The sequence below is a fragment of the Orbicella faveolata genome, unplaced genomic scaffold (assembly GCF_042242905.1).
Source record: "Orbicella faveolata isolate gen_17 unplaced genomic scaffold, um_ofav_v1 contig_1, whole genome shotgun sequence".
Taxonomy (NCBI): Eukaryota; Metazoa; Cnidaria; class Anthozoa; order Scleractinia; family Merulinidae; genus Orbicella; species Orbicella faveolata.
The window spans coordinates 38,315,252-38,338,153 of record NW_028301536.1 but is presented as its reverse complement, the minus strand read 5'-3'; the positions used below and the strand labels follow the sequence as shown (position 1 = coordinate 38,338,153).

General features: G+C 39.9%; 1 protein-coding gene and 1 pseudogene across 1 annotated transcript; both read right to left on the bottom strand.

The window, feature by feature from the left end:
* Positions 1–2,381: 2,381 nt before the first annotated feature.
* Positions 2,382–14,593, bottom strand: LOC110048248 (uncharacterized; annotated as a pseudogene).
* A 966-nt stretch (positions 14,594–15,559) lies between these two features.
* On the bottom strand, positions 15,560–18,907 carry LOC110048230 (uncharacterized). Its single transcript, XM_089275547.1, has 3 exons — positions 18,836–18,907; positions 18,530–18,717; positions 15,560–15,943 (listed from the first exon to the last, which is right to left on the bottom strand). Exons 2-3 carry the CDS (start codon positions 18,678–18,680, stop codon positions 15,615–15,617), a joined length of 480 nt encoding a protein of 159 aa, XP_089131673.1. The 5' UTR covers positions 18,681–18,717; positions 18,836–18,907; the 3' UTR covers positions 15,560–15,614.
* Positions 18,908–22,902: the final 3,995 nt, after the last annotated feature.

Genomic DNA, 22,902 nt, shown 5'->3' with positions numbered 1-22,902 from the left:
GCCATGCGGAAAACGTCTGAATCGGATAAATTGTCAGTGCTTTGTTGAAAGAACTGAGATGTTTCTGAAACATTTCCAGAACATTAGTGCTTGATATGTTTTTTTTCTTTTAATAGGGAAGTTTCTGTTTCTGAATACTGCTGTTTTTTCATTTAGTCCCTCAGAAGCTCATTCTCTGTAAATAAAATAGCTTTGTGCCCAATTTACATAACAAGAAGGCTGAACTTACCCGTTTAACTCTGTAAACGTTAAGCTTTCCAACCTGGAGGACATCTCAGGTGTACCTTTTAGAGGAAAAAGCGCTGATCCGTCTTCTGGTTTCGCTAGTCCTTTTATTACACGCCGCATTTATAGTAACAGAGATAACGTTTGATGGAATGTATCTCGTTTAGTCCAACTCAGGAATCTTCAGGTAGCCCAGTGTGTTGGATGCAACCATCTTGTTACTTCTTACAAGCAAAAATGAATTTACGCCATGCCCTCCAAACTGCAAACAGACCCTTAACGGATTTCTCTGAAATTGGTCCACGATCATCTCTTTTACTTTTACATGAAGGGAAGTTTAACCATGGCTTTAACTGTTATTGACCTTAGAGGGGGTAAGTTTCTAAAGAAACTTTGGTGCTGCGTCGGTGGGGAGTATAACAAGATAATTTGGTTTCATCGCCTGGGTTGATTATGTGAATTGGCCACCGTAAAGAGATTCGAAAGCTGACGTTTCGAGCGTTAGCCCTTCGTCGGAGCGAATCGTATACATGGCGGACAGCTGCGGAATGAAATTTTCAGTATTCGAAAGACATCACTCCAAGTCCAGGATATCTGAAAGGTTGGAGAATTTTCAAAATGACTGCTGTCGCCCTTGGACCAAATATCTTTTCAAGAACTCGCATTCAAACGTTGATCACCAGCAGGTCAGATCGATTGACCGAAATTTATTTTCTTCAAACTAAAGCTTCTCATTTTTAGACGATGATGACTGTGATATGAAGTCAACAACGATAACAACAACGATAAAACAAAGGTACCGGATGAATTTATTTTTCGCAGTGTTTTGCTCAACTGATAGTGTTTGTTTTACTGCCGAACTCGATGCGTAAATTTGATTCACAATCGATGTAAGCTTACACGTAAGCTTCTTAGTACAACTATATCGTGTATGCAAACGAATAATTGTGTCCCTGTTTTTATGTTTTAATCCGTATTCTCTGTTATTCAGCTCTGAAATTATACTAAAACAATTATTCGCCTCAGGCTCGGTGAATATTGTTAAATATAAGTCACTCATTATACAGAACGTGGCAAAGTTAAAAAGCGAACACATGCATCGGTTGACAGACATAAAGGAAACTGTAAAGTACGTTGGTTAACAAGGAAGAGGAAGGCGAGAGAACTCGCCGAATGTCAATACCTTTCTCCACTGACGTAGAAGAGACAGAACTTGACGTAATATATCAAACACAAAAGACCGTGTTTGACCACATTTCCAAACACCGAGAAGGGAGTTGAAAATACGACTCGCAGCGGAGTATTTTTGACGAAGTTCGCGGAGTTTGGAAATGCGGTCAAACACTGTCTTGAGTGTTTGATATATCTTCTCAATCAAAACTAAAACTTAGGACAAAACGGAGAATTAAAATCATAAAAATCTATGCTAATTAAGATCAGATATCCAAATACCGTCATGGTCATGATTTCCTTTAGTTAAACTTGATGAATTATTTATGAGTTTGAGAAATCACTATCCAAAGTGGCCAGCTACCGAATGTCAATCAGGAACTTCTGCACATCTACTTGCTATTGCTATGATGTTAATATTGTCAAAGTTGTTTTGGTTTATTTAGTTGGGGTGCAGCGCGAAAAACTTGAAATAGAGGAGAGGCGCTTTCTCTCACCGCGCTTTTCCCCTAGTTTTCAGAATGGACAAACGTGGATGTTCGAATCGGAAAGGTTGAATGTTTGTTTTGAAAGAACACAGCCATTCGGGCGGCTGAATAAAGTTCCTTCTGAACAGATAATCCCAGCTATTTTTAGTAACAAAATGGTGGGAAATTCAAACTTTAATTAGCGATAACTTTTGATTGGATTGACATATTTCAGAATTTTTTTCAGTTTCAGGATCTTTGTGACAAGTTCTTCTAGAAACTGTAATAAAATGGTACATGTTAATTAAACAAAAATTTGGCGCCAACTTTGTGACGTCATTTTCCCGCCAGAAAATTCAAACATTTAACGATGAAAAATTGCGATAAAACATTTCGTAAAAGCATATGAAAAGTTTTTTGACGACGTTTCGACGTTTGGCTGGCGTCATTATCAAGTCAAAGAGTGAATGATAAAAAATGTTTAAATACTAGAAAGACAATAGGTGATGGAATGTTCTTTCAAACAAAGAGTTTTGCGCGAATGGAATCAGTCTGCGTGTTGAGGCTAGGATTGCGCTCCTTGATGAAAAGCATCTCGTAGACAAGACAATCAAATATTCCTTGGCACTTTTTTAGAACGCGAAAGTGGCTTTTAGTCCTGCTGTTAAGAGCCAAAAATAACCAGAATTGTTCATTTTGTGATAAAAGCATGAAACCTCCCAGGATGACTAACCTCTATAAGGTAAACATTTTCTGATATGGAGCCATCCCAAATTTCCACTCAGAAGCACGCTACGCGCATGTCAAAAATGACATATTAGGCCCCTACATGGGAACGAGGCTGAGTTAAAATGCTTATTTCTGAGCCTTTTCCAGAGTACTTTGCCTAGATTTCTTGCTTTTTAATATAACAGCAACTTATAAAGTATCTGGGAGTCGAAAAATTTTTCACGCGATTAGTCACGTGACCATCTTTTTCAATAAACATTAAAATAATACCGAACATTGCATTAATACGATTAATTTTTTTTTTCTTCTCTTCTTTCTCGTTTTTCCTCGCAAATAAAAAGAAGTAACTATTTTGAACATTACAATATAGAGTAATAAGATATTCAAACTTAGAAACCTTTGTTTCGGCATGCACAATGTCATATTGGGGCTTTGCATCAAATCGAGGCCGATACAAAGGATGGATCTATGTTGGCTATTGAAGTGATTTGCTTAAGTCTGGTTTAACGTGATATAACTAATTTCGGTGCGGAATTCAAGAGAAAAGTCTTGATTGGTTTAAATCGTATTTGACTAAGCACACACAATGGTGCTCCGTTAATGGCTGTTTCTCTGACTTCACCACTCTTAAATGTGGTGTGCGACAGGGAACGATCCTTGGTCCTCTTTTATTTCTAATTTATATTAACGATTTGCCTAACTGTCTATCATTTAGCATACCTAGAATGTATGCTGATGACGCCCACATTAATTACGCTGGTTCTGATTTGCATTCAGTCTAGTCTATCTGAGGACCTTGAAAAACTAAACAAATGGCTTGTGTCTAACAGACGTACCTTGAACGCTACAAAAACGGAATTTATATCGATCGGCTCCAGGCAAAGATTAAGAACTCTATCTGATACACTCGAACTCTTCAATAATAATGTTCCGATTGAACAAGTTTCCTGTGCGAAATCACTTGGAGTAAATGTAAATGTGGCATTCCCACATCAACTGTGTAAAAAGATCGCTTCTGCAATTGGAGCCATAGATTTAGTTAAGGTAATTCTCTTGAAATTGTTCTACTATCAAACTTTTTTCGCAACTTGGCATAATTAACATTCATGATATGAACATTAACAAAATGCAATAAAAAAATGGGGTCACCGTGCTTGTTAACGCGTCAGCAGGCTCTTAAAATGGGGTGTTTCTACTGGCTGCGCGTTAAAAATTCGAATCACCTTCATACAGAATTGAATTAGGTAGCTGCCGGTTTCGCCCCATGGCGAGTTCGCCCCCACCGAGTTCGCCCCTACATCGACTCAACTTGATCGAGTTCGCCCCCAACCAGATCGAGTCGCATATAGAGATTATTCCTCGTTCATTTACCCACTGCCTTACTAGATTACTCAGTTATGGTGGCGAGGAAACTTCGCTTGGTGGCGAGGTGACTTCGCTTGGTGCGAGTTGACTTCGCTCGGTGGCGACCGGGAGTTCGTTGGTGGCGAGACTCGCTGATGGCGAGATGACATAAACATACATAGACTAAAATGATTCTTCGAAAACTCTTAATAACTCGATGACAACTACGTAAACACGAACACAAAATTTTGGGGCGAACTCGAAATAGAAATTTTATAGTGGGGGCGAACTCGCCATGGGGCGAAACCGGTATTGTTCCAGAATTAATAAGTCTTGGTTGCTTGAAAGACACAAAATTTTATGTTGAAAGTAAAGCTTCTTTCATTCACATAAGCGGTATTGCTTTATTTAAGCCGTTTTTGATTGCCTGGTTTTGGGAATATTGCACTTTTTCGGACGGTTCCGTGGTTAGCTTGAAGTCCTCGCCTTGGCCAAAAATACACCCAGAACGGAACTATTTTCCCCCAAAACATTCATGTTCCACTATCAAACGTTTTTTCTTCCTTAAATATGTTCTTTATTAGACTGTTCTTAGCAAATACCAGGAAAAAAAAATCGGGGGTCACCGTGCTTGTTTAAGAGAAAAGGAGCATTTATTTCGCTATCGAGTTTAGTTTGAGGGAAATCTCTTACGTTTTGCACGCGCACGGGCTCATGACTTAGGGATGTGCAATACAATACTAAGAAATCACCTTAAGTCATTTGTGCCTCAATCTACCCTACTCTGCATATGCAACATCACTACCTCAACCTCACTTTGATTACTGCAGCCTAGTCTGGGGTAATTGTGGCAAAACATTATCTAACAGGCTACAAAAACTACAAAACCATGCTGCACGGGTAATAACTTCATCGGACTATGACGCTGATGTCGATTCCTTGTTTCACAAACTCGGCTGGAAAGACTTGCAATTTCAATGTCAAATTCAGTTCAGAAAGCTCTAATGGTTTTCAAGTCTTTAAACGATCTGGTTCCCGAATATCTCACTTCTAAATTTGTAACACGAAATGAACCAAATTATGCTCTGAGAGACTCGGTTAACAAACTTGTTGTTCCCTCTCCGAGAACTAACTACATGAAAAGTAGTTTTAGTTACAGCGGCGAACCCTTTGGAACAGCTTACCCTGTAATAACGGAAATCAGATTTATAAGTAGAATGTTGTTGTAAGTTAATATGATATTAGGATTAGAATTTTAGGTTTAGGATCTTAGGCATGTTATTCTTACCGTATATAAATAATGATTAAAGATTAAAGATAACATTTCTCACAGAAATAAAATATACCATCCAGTAGGTCGTATTACAAGTTTTCTTGTTTTCTCATTTAAGTTTAGAACGTACTTTAAAAGCAACCTAAACAAATTCATAGGCTGCATTATCTAAATTGACATGATTGATGTATTTTACATTTCAATACTATTTACACATTTTTCTGCATTTCCTTTGAAAAATACTGCAGCAAAGTGATTGGAAACTCTTGTTCTCTTAACATATGCTTGAAGGCTAATCTTGACTGTACCGGTTTGTGCAGTTGTGGTGGAAATTACAACTAAAAGAAGCTTTATTCAGCTAGTGTTTTTAAAAGCAGGCTTAGGAACGTTGCAGCCAATGAAAGCTGTTTTTCAAAACGTTTCCTTCAGACCAAAAAGTTCAGCTAGTGTTGTGACATACCTGATCTATTCCGGCATATTTGCAAGTTTCAAACGGGAAATAGAAAAGGTGTCTCAATCACAGTAAGCAAGTAACTCAAGAAAATCATGTCAATCAAACCTATATAAATTGACTCTGTATCTCAGCCTCGATTTGATGCATAGTTTTGATATTACGTTTTTGGCACAGCCAAAACATACATTCAAGGTTTGAATTTCCTAGTCTAGATAATAGAATCTACATTGCAAATAATAAAATTGGTATGTAAAAAATCATCATCATTCATCATCATTATTTTATTTCTTGATAAAACCTATATTTTACAGTTGGACTGGCCCGCGGATAGCTATGCTAGTCTAGGCGGGCCAGTCTATCCGGCAATAGTTACAAATGATTTATTATTATTATTACTTTTATTACCAGAAGTAATCAGATTTTATGAGAGTGCGTTCGACGCTCTCACTTTAATATAGATATACCGTAAATAAATGATTTCACTAGCTGACTTTCATCCTTTGTCTATTGCTAAAATCAACATTTTTCAGCAGCAAACGAGGTTTTACAGTCAGATATGCATAGTGTCAAAGTCCATGCTAGTGAAGAGGTCACGATTTGTTGATAAGTTGCGTGACGCTGCCAGTTTCTGTAGACTCTCAAGTTTTATAGAATATTTAAATTACGTACATTATTCTAAGCTAGCATTTGCAATCGCGTGCTCGTTTCGCGTGGTCGTTTATCGTAAACAAACTCCGAGCGACTAATTCGAGTACGTATTTCCTCTGATGAATAAAGCAGTCTTATGGATCTTGCCTTCAGAGTACTTTTCCACCGATTCCAAACAATAAAATTTCCACCGGATAAAGACTGAGCTATCTGTCGCGACTGGAACTAATCAACAAATGCAATCAAAATGTAGCTGTTCCCGCGGTTATCATCCCAAAGCCAAGTCGTGTTAATAAACAAGGACAATTCCCTCAGATTGCGATAAATGCTGCCGTCGAAGCGTTTAAATTCGCCAAAATCTAACGCTGAGAGCACATAATAGCGAGGCGTACGGCGACTGAATGGAAAGAAGTCAAAAACAGATCCATCGGAAAGACGAGCTCACATGGCCTGCTCACATGCTCACATGTTCGCCACATGTCTTATCACATGTCTTAGCATTAAACGGTACCAGTTTACTGGCCGTGACATGCCCCTGCAAAAATCAAGCGGGGTGGCCATTTTGGTGTCCTTACAGGAATGTGTTTTTTTTTCAGCCTAGAACCGTGCACAGGGAAACCAACTCTGAAAAGCCACAGGTCAAAATTAGGTTTGCGTTCCACTTCGTCGAACGCAATTACCATGATAAATAGAGAAAAATAGAAAGTTAGAAAAAAAGTGAACAAAATAAAAAGAAAAAGTGGGAAAAGAATGTGATTTAATAGATAATATATTTTTTTGTTTCTTTGTTCGATTGTTGGTTGGTTGTTTTTTTTACCAGTGCTACTTGCATTTTAATTTAGAAATGATCCTGCAAACCTCAATGAAGGAATCTTCATCTTCAAGAGCACTTAGTAGTTTGTTTTTAATTCTGAGTTTGAATGATTTCTTTGGTAGTTCTAAAAATGGTAATGATTTCATCGGTGCGTATTGCTTTGCTGGTAATTGAACATAATGGTCACGTGACATAATTTAAGACTAAAAGGCAACGGTTAGTTTGTTGTTGTGTTAAAAAAGCAAGACACTAGGCATAGTAGTCCCAGAAGGCAAAACAAATTGGTATTTTGCATCAGCCTCGTTTCCATGTAAGGGCCTTGTATGCCATATTTTTGACATGCGCATTCCATGGTTCTGGAAGAAAATTTGGGATGGCTCCATATCAGGAAATATTTGTCTCATAGAGGTTAGTAACCCTGCCAAGTTTGATGCTTTTATCAAACTAGTGAGACAATCTCAGATAGTGCAGAGCGCAATTGATAGCTCTGATACAGTAGTCCCATAAGTACTCACCCCTGCTCAGTTCACTTCTGGTTTGTGTCTACCTTGGTAGTCTGCTGCGGCTTTTCCCCTTTGCAGTGTGTATGTTTCAAGGTTGTATTTTCATTCAAGGTCCAAACATTACGCACAAATTAATCACTACTGGTGCTTTAAGTTGATTTTCGTTCATTTTAAATTCAACAATACGCTGAAGCAGCAAACGTGACAATTTAGCTCTTCACGCCAACTTTGTAACTTGATACTTTTGTTTTCCTCGCAAAGCCATGTAATATGAAACCCCTGTTTCCTCCAAAACATACGGAAGATGTCCTTGTTTTTTGGAGATAAATGAAAGAAAGTTAAATATCTGATGTAGTGATGAAGAAACGGAACAGAGACGATGTTTTACTAAAAATGCAAATTTTTACCGATGAACAAGAACTAATTTAATTATCAGATATTCACGAAATACCACTTTCTTTTTCTGTTGCCACCTTTGTTGTTAACAATAAAAACAATTCAAAATTAACACACAACGATATTGATGGCTGAGAAGCTTTTCAACGAAAAGTATTGAAGGTAAACAGCGCTACTTGGCCGATATGAATGAGTCTCCTCAAAGACTGATTAAATTAATTTGAACTTTCATTAGGTGCCACGGCGTCCGCAGCAATATTTGAGCATTTTCCTGGTTTCTTTTGTTACAAATTTACAATTTGCGGAGTATTAAAGCCACTAACTTGAGAACTTTTTGGTCTCTCTTACAGACACAATTAAGGCAAGAAATAAACAAGTCGCTAAGGAGAAGCAATATATTTGAACCCTGACAAGCACACTATTGTAGATTGAAAACAGCAGATGATATTTGTTGAACCGACCTGTTTGTAATTCTAAAAGCTACGCAGCCACAGTGACGTTTCACTTTTGCAATAAAAAGGGACAATTGGCGCTACCTGAAAAATAACTGCCGTCCTTGGTCACATGACACGATATATAAAATACTGCGTGTAAAGATAGTGTATAACACTAACAATGCTAGAACGCATGCGTCTTACATGTTGAGCTCTACCATAAGGAAAACCACTCAACATTTGTGCGTGATTCCGTATGCAATGTATCCTTCACCTAATATAGAAGCCACGAACCCTAACTAATCTACGCATGCGTTTAGGGCAAATTAGTTTTGTTCTAAGGAGAATGGTACCACAAGGAGGGCAAGGGGTTACCTGAAACAAATATATAGCTTTGCGATGTTCAAAGTTAAGCGACGGCGATGGAATGTGTTTTACGTAGAGTACACATGTACCTTTCCCACCCTACTCCCACTACTTCCTTGCCTCTAGACTAATTAATTAATTGAAATTAATTAATTAAACAAACATTAAAGTTTACACCTTAGCGCCATAGGGCCATAGTGCCATAGCGCCATAACGCCTTAGTTCCTTAGCGGCAGGCAACCCCCATAACCATCCCAATAGCGCACTCTGCACTAAAAAGGAACAATTTTGTCCCTTAACAGCTGGACTATTTCTTTGAGGAGGCTTGTATCCCCATGGGCTGTCGAAAAGTGTTTAATTACCGATCGCAGAGTTTTTATGGTCAATAATACGTTGGTAATGGTGTCGAGCTGTAAAGCTGACATGCACCTTTTGCTGTTCATTTACAGAAAATAAACATTCATTTGTGTCCAAATTGATTGTCGTTTCGCGACAACGAATTTTTTTTTCGACCAAAATGAAAATACATTTACAGTCAATGAATGTCAAATGAAGGTATTGTTTTTCTTTTGATGATTTTGAATGTTAATGCATATGTAAATGTTATTCTTGAACGTTCCTCACGCGCAAATGAAGGTCATATTGGTGTTAATGAGAGTTTATTGACCATAAAGAAAGAAATTTGGACACAAATGAAAGTTTATTTTCTGTAAATGAACAGCAAAAGGTGTAATCTGAATCACACAGATCACATGTAAAAGAGTAAATAACACATTGTTAATTTACGATTGGAGGCTTGATTTCTCTGGGCTTGAGATCTTGTTCCAATTTTCTGCTGATAAATGTGGGTTGTAGTGTAGTGCCAATCTTGTGACTGAGATCAGGCACTTGCCTTTTAACTGCGTTGGCTGTTGTTTGATCTTTCGAGGGCAAACTCACTCGCACAACGCTGCAGTCTTCTTTTTTATTCTCTCTCTCGTGCCAAATGAAAAGCTCTGAATGGTTTTGGTAATGGTAGAATTAATCATTGCCAAGGGATAATCAAGTCGAGTAAAGATGGAACGTAGTCTAATGCATTCTTGATTGAAGGCTGCATTCGTCGAGGAAAGATCTAGAGCGTATGCACGATGGATCATTGTTTTTAGCAAATAATCTTCATAGCGCTTGTCTGTGTGGCTTTGAAAATGCAGCAACAAGCCAGAGTTTGTTGGCTTTCTATATACTTGTGTGTCGATCTTTGTTCGGTTCTTGATTATTTCAATGCCGATAACGGAGATCTTGTTGTCAATAGGAAGCTCCATCGTAAAAGACAGACTGTGGTGGAGGCTATTAAGAGCAGCGAGAAAATCAACTGCAGTTTCGGTGCTGGGCATTCTGGCCAAGTTATCATCAACATGTCTCTTGTAATAACGTGGGCATCACACCAACGCGAGTGAGCTTGTCTTCAAGATGACAGAGGAAGACATTGGCCATTAGAGGGCCAAGGGGTGAACCCATAGCCACTGATACTGTCGACTTGTTCATACAGCTGGCCATTGAATTGGAAAAGCTGGTTGGTATTGGCGATCTTGAGGAGTTTTGTGAGTTGATCCTTTTGCAGGTTAAGACCATACGTTTGGTTAAACCAATCATCGGCAAACTCTTTTTCGACTAAGATGTTGATAGTCCAGTTTAAAGGAACGTTTGTAAAGAGGGCTGTGACATCATAAGAGACCAATATGTCATCTTCGCCGATAGGCGAGTTGCGGATTTCTTCAGAGAATCGAATGGCAAAATTCGAAAAACAAAAAACTTTCGATTTTTCAGAATGACGAGTTCTATTTTTGCGCAAAATTTCAGGTAGCCGGTATCAAAAACGAAAAAGATGAATGAAGGTGAGCGTTTTTGGGTCACTTTATGCCCACTGTGGAAACCAAAACAAGGTCAGCCACGTACATGCTGATTTGAAAAACGCTTTTAAAATGATGCGGGTAAGTTATACTTAACAAGGTAGAGAAATTAGCCGTTTGTAGCGTCACGGTTTTCACCACAAAGGCATGAAGTTGGCGAGGACGCCAGAAGAGAAAACATGCTGATGACAATGTTGTCTCTGATCTTAATGGAATTATGGATGTTTGGTTGTTCTTTTATTTGAATTCATTTTGTGCCAAATCAATCGATGTGGAAGTTCAGTGTGAGATGCTTAGTTTTTTATCTCGATCTGTTCCCTAGTCTGATGTTGCAAAATGCGAGGGCCTCTTTGAGCCTGATGAGGTATTTTGCGCCCTAAATGGCATGGCCTAAGGGAAGACTCCTGGTTCTGATGGTCTGCCAGTTGAGTTCTTCATTAAATGCTGGGATACTCTTGGCGCTGACCTTGCTGACGTTCTCAACTCATCGTATCAGGATGGTTTCTTCCTAGTTCTTCCTGTAAGGGTCTTATTAATTTGATCTTTATGAAGGGCGATCGCTTTGATCGTTAGAACTGGCGTCCTACCACCCTTCTGAACGTTGACTATAAGTTGTGTGCCCGTACTTTGGCTGGTCGTCTTTTGCAAGTCATTCATTTTGTGGTCCATTCTGATCAGAAATGTGGCATTCCGGGTCGTTATATTGGTACAAATGTCTCTCTTCTACGAGACATTGTTGATTTGTCTTCTGAACTTCATATTCCGGCTGCCATCCTTTCTCTCCACCAAGAGAAAGCCTTTGATCCAGTTGACTGGAGCTTTTTGTTTTCTACCCTTGAAAAGATGGGCTTTGGCTCTTCTTCCATCAGGTGGGTCCTTCTTCTATTCTAGGGCGAGGTGTTCGATTCTTGTTAATGGCTATTTATCTCCTGTTTTTATCCTACTCGTGGCATTATAAAGGGATGTCCTCTGTCCCCTCTTCTTTACGTGCTTACAATGGAGGTTTTAGCTTGTAAACTAAGAGTACATCCTGATCTTCCTGGTATCAAGATCCCAAATTCTACTGTATGACACTTCTACCATTGTGACATCTGATCCTGGCATCAAGGCTGTTTTTGATACCTATAGTCGTTTTGAAAGAGCTTCTGGATCTAAGCTTAATTTGAGTAAATGTAAGGGCCTTTGGTTGGGCTCCTGGAGGGGTCGTTCAGATCTCCCGGTCGCCATTGATTGGTCATATGATATGCATGATAAAGGTTCTTGGGATCTTTGTTAGCTTTGGTGATATAGATGTTGCCAACTGGAATCCTCGCATCGACGCTGTTTCGAAATGTTTGACTTCTTGGAAGATGCGCCCACTGTCGTATAATGGCAGAGCCATTGTTGCCAATGCCTTGGCTCTCTCTCGCATTTGGTCTTTTGCGTCCCCTGTACATATGCCCAATTGGGTCGGCTCTCGAAGCTTAATTCACTTGTTTTTAAATTCTTTTGGGCTGGTAAAAGAGACCTAGTTCGACGCGATGTTGTTGTTCAAAAGAAAGATTCTGGCGGCCTCTCTGTTGTATCTGTCATTTCCAAAGTTCAAGCCCTTTTGGTGCAGTGGGTGAAGCGCTCTCAGGAGTCCCGGGGTGGCTGGATCTCATTAGTGACTTATTGGCTTTACGATCATTTTGGTATTTACCTTCCGACCATTCTTGAGTCCCCTTCCCTTTTCTCCTTTGCGCTATTGCCTCCTTTTTATGGGGCTGTCTTCGACTACCGGAGGTCTCTTGGAGGCTCCTGTGATCCTTCTTCCGGAGCTCCAAACTATAGCGGAGGTCCAATTCTCGCACTTTGTTATCTGGAATCACTTGTAAGCTGGCTTACCTCCGTCTTCTAGAGATGAATACTGTTGTGCCTCATTGTGTGAGAATTTCAGCCCGTCTTTTGGTAGCCTCTATTGGCGTGCCACGTGGTCTCAACTTTTTTATACTGATGCCCTTTGACCGAGTGGTTCTTGATCTCTCCTGGAAGATAGCTCATGGGGTCTTTCATACGGCTAAGCGTTTGTCGTCTTTCGGATACGCCATTTGTACTGCGCGCTTTTGCAATGATCAGATGGAATCAGCCGAACACTTCTTTTTTCATCGCTCTCTTGGCAAGAGTGGCATTGACTGGATCCAGTCCCAGTTGTTTCTCGCGGCTCCAACGGCCCCATCTATCTCTCTTCTCCATTTCCCAGCGAAATGATTTTCGCTTTTGCTCTGTTGCTCCCAGCGCTATTGGTCTCTTGGCGAGTGTGAAGGCTCGTGTTCGTTTTCACCTACCTCTCTTTTTTAAGAGCTTTCGCTCTAACCGTAGACGTCGTTATTTTCTTCGCCAGTGGGGCGCAAATGGTGTTATCTGTTCAATCAGGAATTCCTCCCTTGCTTTCAACATGTAAACATTTCTAGTTTGGGTTTTTCTAGCATGCGGTCGCCTTAGTTGGTTGCACTGCTCTGTTGTTCCATAGCATTTTGTGCGTTTTAATTGTAAATAGTCGACATTGTTCATTTCTTTTAGTTTTGTGTTTTGTTTTGAATTTTTCATTCATTGTTTTCAGTGGTGAGGCGGGGTTCGATTCCCCGGCGATTTTGGCGGGCCGGCCTCGTTTAGAGAGTGCCCCCTCACTTGGGCGGCTTTAAGTCTTTTTATTTATTGTTTTTAGGGATGAGTTATTGCACTACGTCTTTATGCCACCTAGTTAAAAAAAAATACCACTTTTAATGATGTAACAGCCGAGTAAGTCACTAAGACGAAGATTTCCCGGTGGGTTTTTAAGAACTGTAAAATTCAGTGGGACATTTTCTTTCATAAAAGAACTGTCGCGAGTACAACCTACGCATCACCATCGAAGCTAACAAAAAGTTCGTAAATTTCCTTGACGTAACACTCGACTTAATCACTGAGAAGTACAAGCCTTATTCGAAGCCAACAACCACTCCGCTCTATGTCCACAGCAAATCTGATCTAACCACCCTCCATGCAAAATAAAGAAGATCCCCGACACAATTAACAAAAGATTATCTGAAATGTCATCAGACGAGGAAGCCTTCAAAGAAGCAGCCCCACCCTACCGAGAAGCATTGCATAAAAGCGGTTATTCATACTCCCTTAAATTCACCCCACTACACAGCAGTCACCAGAATCAACCACCAACAACAGAAAGAGGCAGAGGAACATAATATGGTTTAACCCACCATTTAGTCAAAATGTGCAAACCAACATAGGAAGCGAATTCTAAATTTGATCGAGAACTGCTTCCCACCGAGCCATAAATTAAGAAAAATTCTTGACAAAAATAATCTTAAGCTGAGTTATATTTGTTCACCTAACATAAAACAGATCATCGACGGACACAACAAAACCATTCTAAGACAGAACACGCCTCCTGGAGAAAAAACACCCCCCAAACCCTGCAACTGCAGAGAGCTACGCAAATGTCCTTTAAAAGGACAATGTTTAGTCAAGGAAGTAGTGTACCAAGCCACCATCGCAAACACAGAGACATACCTCGGCCTCACCGCCACGGAGTTCAAGACAAGATGGCGAAATCACCAAATGTCATTCACACACGAGAGCAAAAAAGATGACACCGAAGTAAGCAAACATCTTTGACAGCCAAAAGATCAATACTTGATCAGTATCTAGACTTGAAATCTGTGTCCGTTACTCCCACGTGGTATTCGCTCCCCTGCTCTGTTGTTACAGTGGCTTGGTATACGATACCTCTTGTGAAGCACTGGTTCTCTAACGGACAGTCCTCTTTCTTGCGGACTGGCATCGCTTATGCTCTTGGTTGGGTTGGTTCGCTTCAGCAGACGCTTGTTGTGTGCGTCGATTGTGCTCTTGACATTGGGCATACAGCTGTAAGATAGTTTAAGGGTGTTGCGGTTGAATATAGGTCTTCAGGCGTGTCCTCTGGGGAAACATTCGCAGACGATACGCAAGAACTTCTTTCCCAGGTTAGTTTTCACTCTCGTGGCGAAGGGAGGATTGTACCACGTGACGTTTCTTTTTCTTGTCCTGCGGGGTTTTTTCCTGTTGTTTTTCGGGTTGAACCTCAGTTTGTATGCATATCCGCTCTTGTCTAGTGCTGCCTGGTACATCGGCGCTGCTTTGTTAAATGTTTCTAGCTGCGTCATACGAGATAATCGACAGCCTTTGGTTTATATTCTCTGGGATTCGTTTGATGATGTTCGGTGGATGGTTGCTCTTTGCGTGTACATAAGATGGTACGTTGCCAGGTTTCATAAAAGGATAGTGTTTTCCGGTGTTACGGTCCAGGGTCACATCTAAGTAATTTACCACCTTTTTGTTCGCTTCAATAGTTATTTTCAGGTTTTTGTCGGCGAAAAGCTTGCATATTTTTTCTTGGTACGTTGGGATATTGCGAGCCCATCACCTCTGTCTAATCCTATTGTGTCACCGCAAATTCAAATGATGGGCTCGCAGTATCTAATTTTTGAAAAAGGAAATCAGTGAATAGATAGTGATAATCCGCTCTGAAAACTACACGACTAAATAACTGAAAAATATCCCGACGACTCTTTTGACAAAATTTGTGGAATAGCACTTTGGACTTCCCCTTTTCTTCTTTTCATAGAAAAACCTTGAGGCATTTTTTTTTAGGTATGCAGGAGAAGTATCCTTTGCTGGAATAAAAAGGGTACTGAAAGACACAGGAAGGAAGAAATACCAACTGAAATGGTATAACAGGAAAATCATAAAATCAGATGATATCCACAACTTAGGGATGCGTTGTCAGGACGAACGCAACGTCAAACCGAAACAAAGTACTTATTTATAAAAAATCCAGCCTCTGCAAGTTATGCGTTTTATACTTTAATGTATTTCTTTTGAGGCATTGTTTTACAGTTAATTTTAGTCTTCATTTCGTTGTGTCAAGGTTCCATTGTTGAGAAACACTTTAGTTCCCCAGCACTGATAAGTTCCAACAGTTTTGGATACATCTTTGTTATCGTACTTTAACTGGCTCAGCTGGTAGTTACACTGGCTTCGGTCAAGTGCAATTTTCACAGGACTCGTCTTTCCATTACAGCTGTATTTGCTGAGCCTCAGCAGTGGATCAGCATCTGAAGAAAAGTCCCAGGCGCAGCCTGACACGATCATGGATTGGCCTTGTGTAAGCTCTCGAGTGGGACCTTCTGGGAAACGCCCATATCCGAATTCCCTGGTCATTAAATCATCCTCTATTGAAAAACAAGGAGCCGCTAAATATTTCGTAACAGCATCAGTGATAATATTACCGTAATTGACAAACGTCTATACTGACGGAAATTTTAAAAGTTTCTTGGCGACTTGAGTTGCCAAATTACTAGCATTAATACTTCAGTCCAATCTACACGGGCAAGACGAAAGAGCTCGTTTTCTAATCGGAGCGGTAAAGATTTCACAGGCATCCAAAATCGAGGGTTTTTTTTCCTGGAATCATTGTAAAATCATACCGTGTTCTCGCACAGCCATACCATGTTACTTTGGGGCTTGCCCAAATCCACTACATGTACAGTCTTAAAGTACACCTTACCCCAAATGTTTTTCGTTACTAAGATAATTCTCATCGCTTCAATAAACACATTTTACCATTTTTACTTCGAAATTTGACTTTTTATGTGCCACACCCGTTACATAGAGCCAGCAAAATGTCTTGTTATTTGTACCCACCTATTTGACCGAGCTGTGAGAGGCACGGGTCCATTTCATACTTGACTTTACAAACTGCCTTGTAAGAGATCAACCTCGTTCCCAGGCTCTCTTTTCTCTGCCTCTCGTTGGGAGAAAGACCCTGGTTGCAGCTGGTCACGTGTCTACCTGTGACACAAATTTTTCCACCGGGGTAGAGTGGACAAATAATTTTTGTCGATCTCAACTGAAGCGAAAGAAACGCGATTGCTGGACATCGCTTTAAATCACACACGGGCAGCTAGACCTTTGAAATTCTCCAGTCCTACTCAAAGCTTCACACAGGTCAGACAAAATATATTTATATATATATCCAGCGTACTCTGATTTCAATTCCAGACGGTCGAATTACTAAACTGTTTCGCTGTTTCATGTTGCCTAAATTGAATTAACCGGCGACCGTGTGACAGAAATACCTTTTTTAACATCCAAAATCCCACACAACGAAGAAAATGAATTACCTCCGAATTCAAATATTCAAGAGACTGATCCACTGGTTTCACTTCGATTCGGTACCTGACGTTGTACATGTGCTAACCCGTCGAAAAGTTTAGTTGTGTTCATCCAACTGCCAATTTTTTTTGTGAATGAGAGTCTTTGGAGACGGCAGAAATAATGTAGCATTCTTCATCAGCAAAATGCGACTTCGAACCCCGATAAAGCGGGTAGCTTTTAGCGACTGCTTGAGGTTTTGAAACCCTCAAAGATTGTGTCAGCAACAATCAAAATACTCTGCCACCCCTCCCGCCCAAAAGATTTTTTTACCACCCAGAGTTGACTAGCCGCAACCAGGGTCTTTCTCCCAACGAGAAGCAGAGGAGAGAGAGCTTGGGAACGAGGTTGGAAATATGCAATGCAAAGAAGTTTGTGACGTCAGATCAAGAATAGATCCATGCCTCTCGCAGCTCAATTGTGGGTTAAAATGACTGGTATTTTGTTGAACGTGTGGTGCACGTAAAAAGTAAATCTCGAGGTGAAATGGTAAAATGTGTTTGTTGAAGGTGGAGGGATTTTCTTAGTAACAAAATACGTCTGGGTAAGGTAAACCTCTTTTAGAGCCGTTTTTCGAATCGGTTCCATTCTCCCTCTATTGTGTCGTTGCCATTCTCCTTGAATGGGACCGACAAAAAATACGGTTGCAAAGGAGCCCAGTGTTGGGTGCACTTAAATAGCAGATGAGGGTAAAAGATAAGCAAGGAGAAATACATGACACAAAAACATCACCCGGCTGCGCTTCCTAACGTAACAGTATTTCTGTTTTGTTTTTTTTAAATATTTCTTCTTGAGCCGCGCTTTCTGGTGAAACGTTACAAAATAAATGTAACTATAAAGATAACTTTAAACCAACATTATGAAAAGTCATTACACAACTTGAGAGCTGTTCTAATCAATTTACCGAGTATCAGTCCCCACCGGTCCGTCGGCGAATACCCTCTATGAGAATTTATTTTCACGTGTCTTTTTGATGGATATTTTACGAATAGGCAGACGGTATTTTATTAAGAAGGCGAAGTGGCTTCATGGTTAGGACTGGATTTGCTGGAAGATATTCCAGGGTCAAATTGCTCTCTGGTCAACAACTGGGTTTGTCTGCGGTGATTCAAAATTCAACTTCGCCACGCTACGCTTTGTAAATGGACCACTGTCAGACAGCGGTAATTTTGGTCAGAGGCACTATATTTCGTACCCCGAGTCTCGAATCGATACGTTTGGAAACGAGTTCAGGGGGGTCGAGTTCAATATGGGCGCCACGTTAAAAATTAAACAGCCCATAGCCAGCTGGTGTCCTATGTCCAGCTGGGTTTAATTTGCTGGGTTTTTTCAGTTCATTTGAAATGTTATACTTTCTACAGACTGCCTAACAAGCTGTAAGCTTTAAACATCACCGTGTACCAAAGCTACTTTACTTTCCTATTTTGATCATTAATCTACATACAGGGCTATGATCTTTTTTACGACTCTGTTACACAAATTTTCCTGACGGGCACACGCGAAGATACGAATAATGTCTACCTATCCCTTGCCACGAAGATGCAAAAGCGGAGATACGAATAATGTCTAGCTATGCCTGGCCAAAAGGAACTGAGATCACTTACCATTGTCGTCGTCATCATACAGCTGTACTTTGACTGGCACATACTCCGTTGAACCGCAATTAACTCGTCCAACCACTCTAAAACAGGCATCTTCAGCCTTGTATCCTTCTGGCAGTGCCAGAATAAGAAAAGTCAAAAACAGAAAGGCCATTTCTAGAGAAAGATAGACTTGTGAGCAAACGTCTTCCCTGAAAAATAATTGAGGGCATCATAAACGCAAGTATAAAACTCCAATCAATCTTAATTTCAGAATTTAAAACTTTAACGATGACTGTAAAGGTAAATACGTTTGTGGATTTTTTTTACCTTGCCGCTGGCGATCTTGCGAGGACGAAAATGAAAATGAACTGCTTAAACTTACCCTTTTTATGTAATGAAGTAACAAATCACGTAAGCCAGAAAGAAGCAAACAAGAAATGAATAATTTATGAGGCAGGCTTACTAAGCCATGTATCATTTCACTTCCATTGAATCTGCCATATTCATCAACCTGCAAAATTAGTGGACCTTGTCAATGGTTACTGATACCAAGTAATTGATTTTCAGATGAATGGCACAAATTTAAAACGAAATTAAACAACATATGGGCTTTTTGTTAGCTGGCTTTGGCGCAGTTGATATTTGACCGCAATACTGGAACATTCTCTACTAAAACCGCGTCTTGCTATTTAAACCGAGTCAGCCTCACCCACATTTAAGCGTAAGCCAGAAAGAAGCAAACAAGAGATGACAAATTTATGAGGCAGGAGTACTGAGCCATGTGTCATTTCTCTTCCATCGAATCTGCCATATTCATTAACGACACTACCTGTAAGATTAGTGGACCTTGTCAATGGTTACTGATACCAAGTAATTGATTTTCAGATGAATGGCACAAATTTAAAACGAAATTAAAAAATATATGAGCTTATTGTAAGCTGGCTTTGGCACAGTTGATATTTGATCGCAATGCTGGAACATTTTCTACCAAAACCGCGTCTATGGTATTTAAACCGAGTCAGCCTCACCTACATTTAAGCGTAAGCCAGAAAGAAGCAAACAAGAGATGACTAATTTATGAAGCAGGCTTTCTGAGCCTTGTGTCATTTCTTCTTCCATTGAATCTGCCATATTCATCAACTACACTACCTGCAACATTAGTGGACCTTGTCAATGGTTACTGATACCGAGTAATTAATTTTCAGATGAATGGCACAAATTTAAAACGAAATTATAAAGTATATGGACTTGTTGTAAGCTGGCTTTGGCACAGTTGATATTTGATCGCAATACTGGAACATTTTCTACCAAAACCGCCTCCATGTTATTTAAACCGATTCAGCCTTACCCACATTTTTTATCTGAGAGAGTTTTTAAACTTCGCTGACTACGCACCAGTCGTATACAGTGGACAAAATAAAAAACCGCGTAAAAAACACAAGGTAACAAGTGTCATCGCAAAAGAGCAACAACAAGTCAAGCTAGAAAATGCCATGAAGATCGATTGGCGCTACGTCACCAGTCTAGATCCGAGTGTGTTCTTTTTTATATCAGTGGTATGCTGGAAACACGTAGGGACATAGCGTTGTCCCTTTTGTCGTTTCATCACTTAAATTAAAGACGCATGCGTCTCCAATGTTTACCATAAGGAAGGCACAATTACCACAAATTGATATATTTTACCACAAATTGATATATGTATATAATAATACATACAATATAATAATACATGTATATAATACTGCTCGAAATCTAACGTTTAGTTATGAAGGGCGGAACTGAACTGCGAGTACGAAAGGGATCTGTCACATATGGTCTGGGGGCAATGTGGGACTGGTATAAGCGACGCGCAGGACGAAATCTCGGGCTTAATCGCCATGGCGCAGTGTCCAGAGGTACCACTACTAATTCCACTTATTCCTCCCGTTAAAGCATTTGTTTAGCGCACGCCCAAATGATCAGGTGCTCAGAAACGTAACATGTTTGTAAGGAAATGACTAAATATAAGTGCACTAAATATCATTAAGCGTCACCCATCTGGTATCGGAAAGGAAGCCTTTGGCTATGTCCGCGTTTCGCTGACAATATGCGATACACCGGTAATATATTTTTTTAATATGTTTTGCACGAACCGAGGCTTAGCAAGCAGATGATTGTAAATCATTTTAGCGATGAAAGGAAACGACGTTTCGATGAGGCACCGGACATGTTCAATTTATGAATGCAATACCGCACATATACTAAATCGGAACTTCGGGACAAACCTAAAATGTTACAGCATTTTAACACGAACGAAAACAAGAAAAAAAGGGAAATAAAGTCGAAAACGTCAGGTTAATTAATGATCTACCTAAGATGGAAAGTCCGATATGGATATAATACAGAAACGCGTTACTCAGTATGGCTTCGTTTGAACCGTTTCTTTTATTTGCCAAAGGATGGCAGATTGCTACAAAGTAGCAATATATCTTCTGTTACGCGCATGCTCAGTTGTGTATTCAAGTGCTTTTGCGGTCGGTTATCCTCACAGTGTGGACAGAACAAATTTTATCCGTTTTTCCTCGTGGGCAGAAAACTTCTACTGCGTTTTTAGAGTAAAAACGCCGATCGCAAATTTATTGGACTATGGTTAGACATGCAGGGCCTAAGTTTCAATAGTTTGCAACTACACTCCATTTTTTATAGGAAGCTTTTTTATGACAACGTCGGGGCTGAGATTATCAAAAATGTTACGAACGATTATATTTGCTTTTTTTTGCTTTTGGTAGAGCCTCGGCAAGTTCACCTCAGACACCTCTTCGATACGCTCCACATGCATTTGAAATAGGGTTTACTGTAATTGTAACCGCGCTTCTTTTATTAATTAAGTTTGTTGCATTGTCAGTGAAAAGTTTGAATAATCCCTCTACAAAACTGTAGAGGAGCCCAGGCTATTGAAAATACGAATACAATGATACGTTAACTCCCTCTTGAAACGTAGCGAAAAAAATGTAACTGACAGGCATCGCAAAGGTGTTACTAATGATAAGTATTGATTGCCAAACTGACATCACAATATTCCACGTTCATATTCTTACTGCAGCTTCTATTATTATCGTCAAGGTGCAGCTTCACAGGCATGGATTCCATTGGCAGAATCACTTAGTCAGTCGGCTGATCCGTCGGTAAAAAGACAGACTCCCTACTGTCAATACCAGTATTAGAAACGTCAATCATGGAAAGGCATTTCCTAGAAAAAATATGTTGATTTGTGAGTAAAAATCTACCGAGAGAATGAACGCTGTCTATAAAAAAACTTAATTATAAAACTTTACGCCATCTCTGAAGTTTGTCCCTATTGCTGCCACAAGTCAGTTTTAGTATTTAAATGTGCAAGGAAATGCCATTTTAATAACCGCACGCATTGGCTTTCATGATGGCAGGTGAACAAGAAAGAAACAAAGAAGCGAAGCGATTCATAATTTATGAGCAAGAAGCATGTGGTTCTTTTCTTGCCTGTTAGCATCTGTCATTTCTCAATGCCATCACCAGCATGCTCAGCGAACCTAACCAATTAAGGCGGAGGTAACCCTAAAAGTAGTTTTTCTGCGCTTAATTAAAATGGGTGCAATGGAAATATCTCGTTGGAGTTTCAATATAAATATTCTCTGCTCATCCCACGCATTGATGTTTACATCTGTTTGTGAATTTTTGAATGATGTCTGGGTATCTTTGGGAGGAAATAGTTTTTTCTCGAAAGGGTAGTAAAATGTCGAGAAATACGAAACCGTGAAGATTTAATGTAGTTAAAAGAAAAGAGGTTTAAATTTATCATATGGACACCCAAACGGTCTCCAAGCAATCTGCGATTCTTTTAGGTGAGGTCGCGTCTTTGTTAATGTTTCAAAAATAATTTTCTTTCCTTTATCTCTAATTTAACCCGAACAAAATTTCAGGTTTACCCTCACTTTGATAAAAAAGACGCCCCAAAGCGTTCCCATGGGATGCTAAGAGTGTGTCTGTTGTGGCAAAAAGGGCGATACCATAGACGTAACTTAAACTCAAAATCAATTTGATTAACTGCAGGAATGTAATCCAAAAAAAGTAACACAGTCAACCAAACGGGCTATGCTTTAATCACTCACACATCCAAGCACACAGCCCAAAGGGGAACAATGGATGTCACGTGGCCAGGGTAATTGACACCCTCAGGAAACACCAATGGTGAAATTCCACAGATACCAGTGCTTAGGGTTGGGATTGCACAGTTAACGACACCCCCTCCGGGCCCTTGTGTCAGTTCTTTGGGTTTGGGTTTGGGTGCGTTAGGGCTAAGGTTTGGGCGTCTACAAGTCACGTGACAAGCATTCTCACCACATCAGAACCTTGGGGAAGCTAGCCATACGATGCTGGTC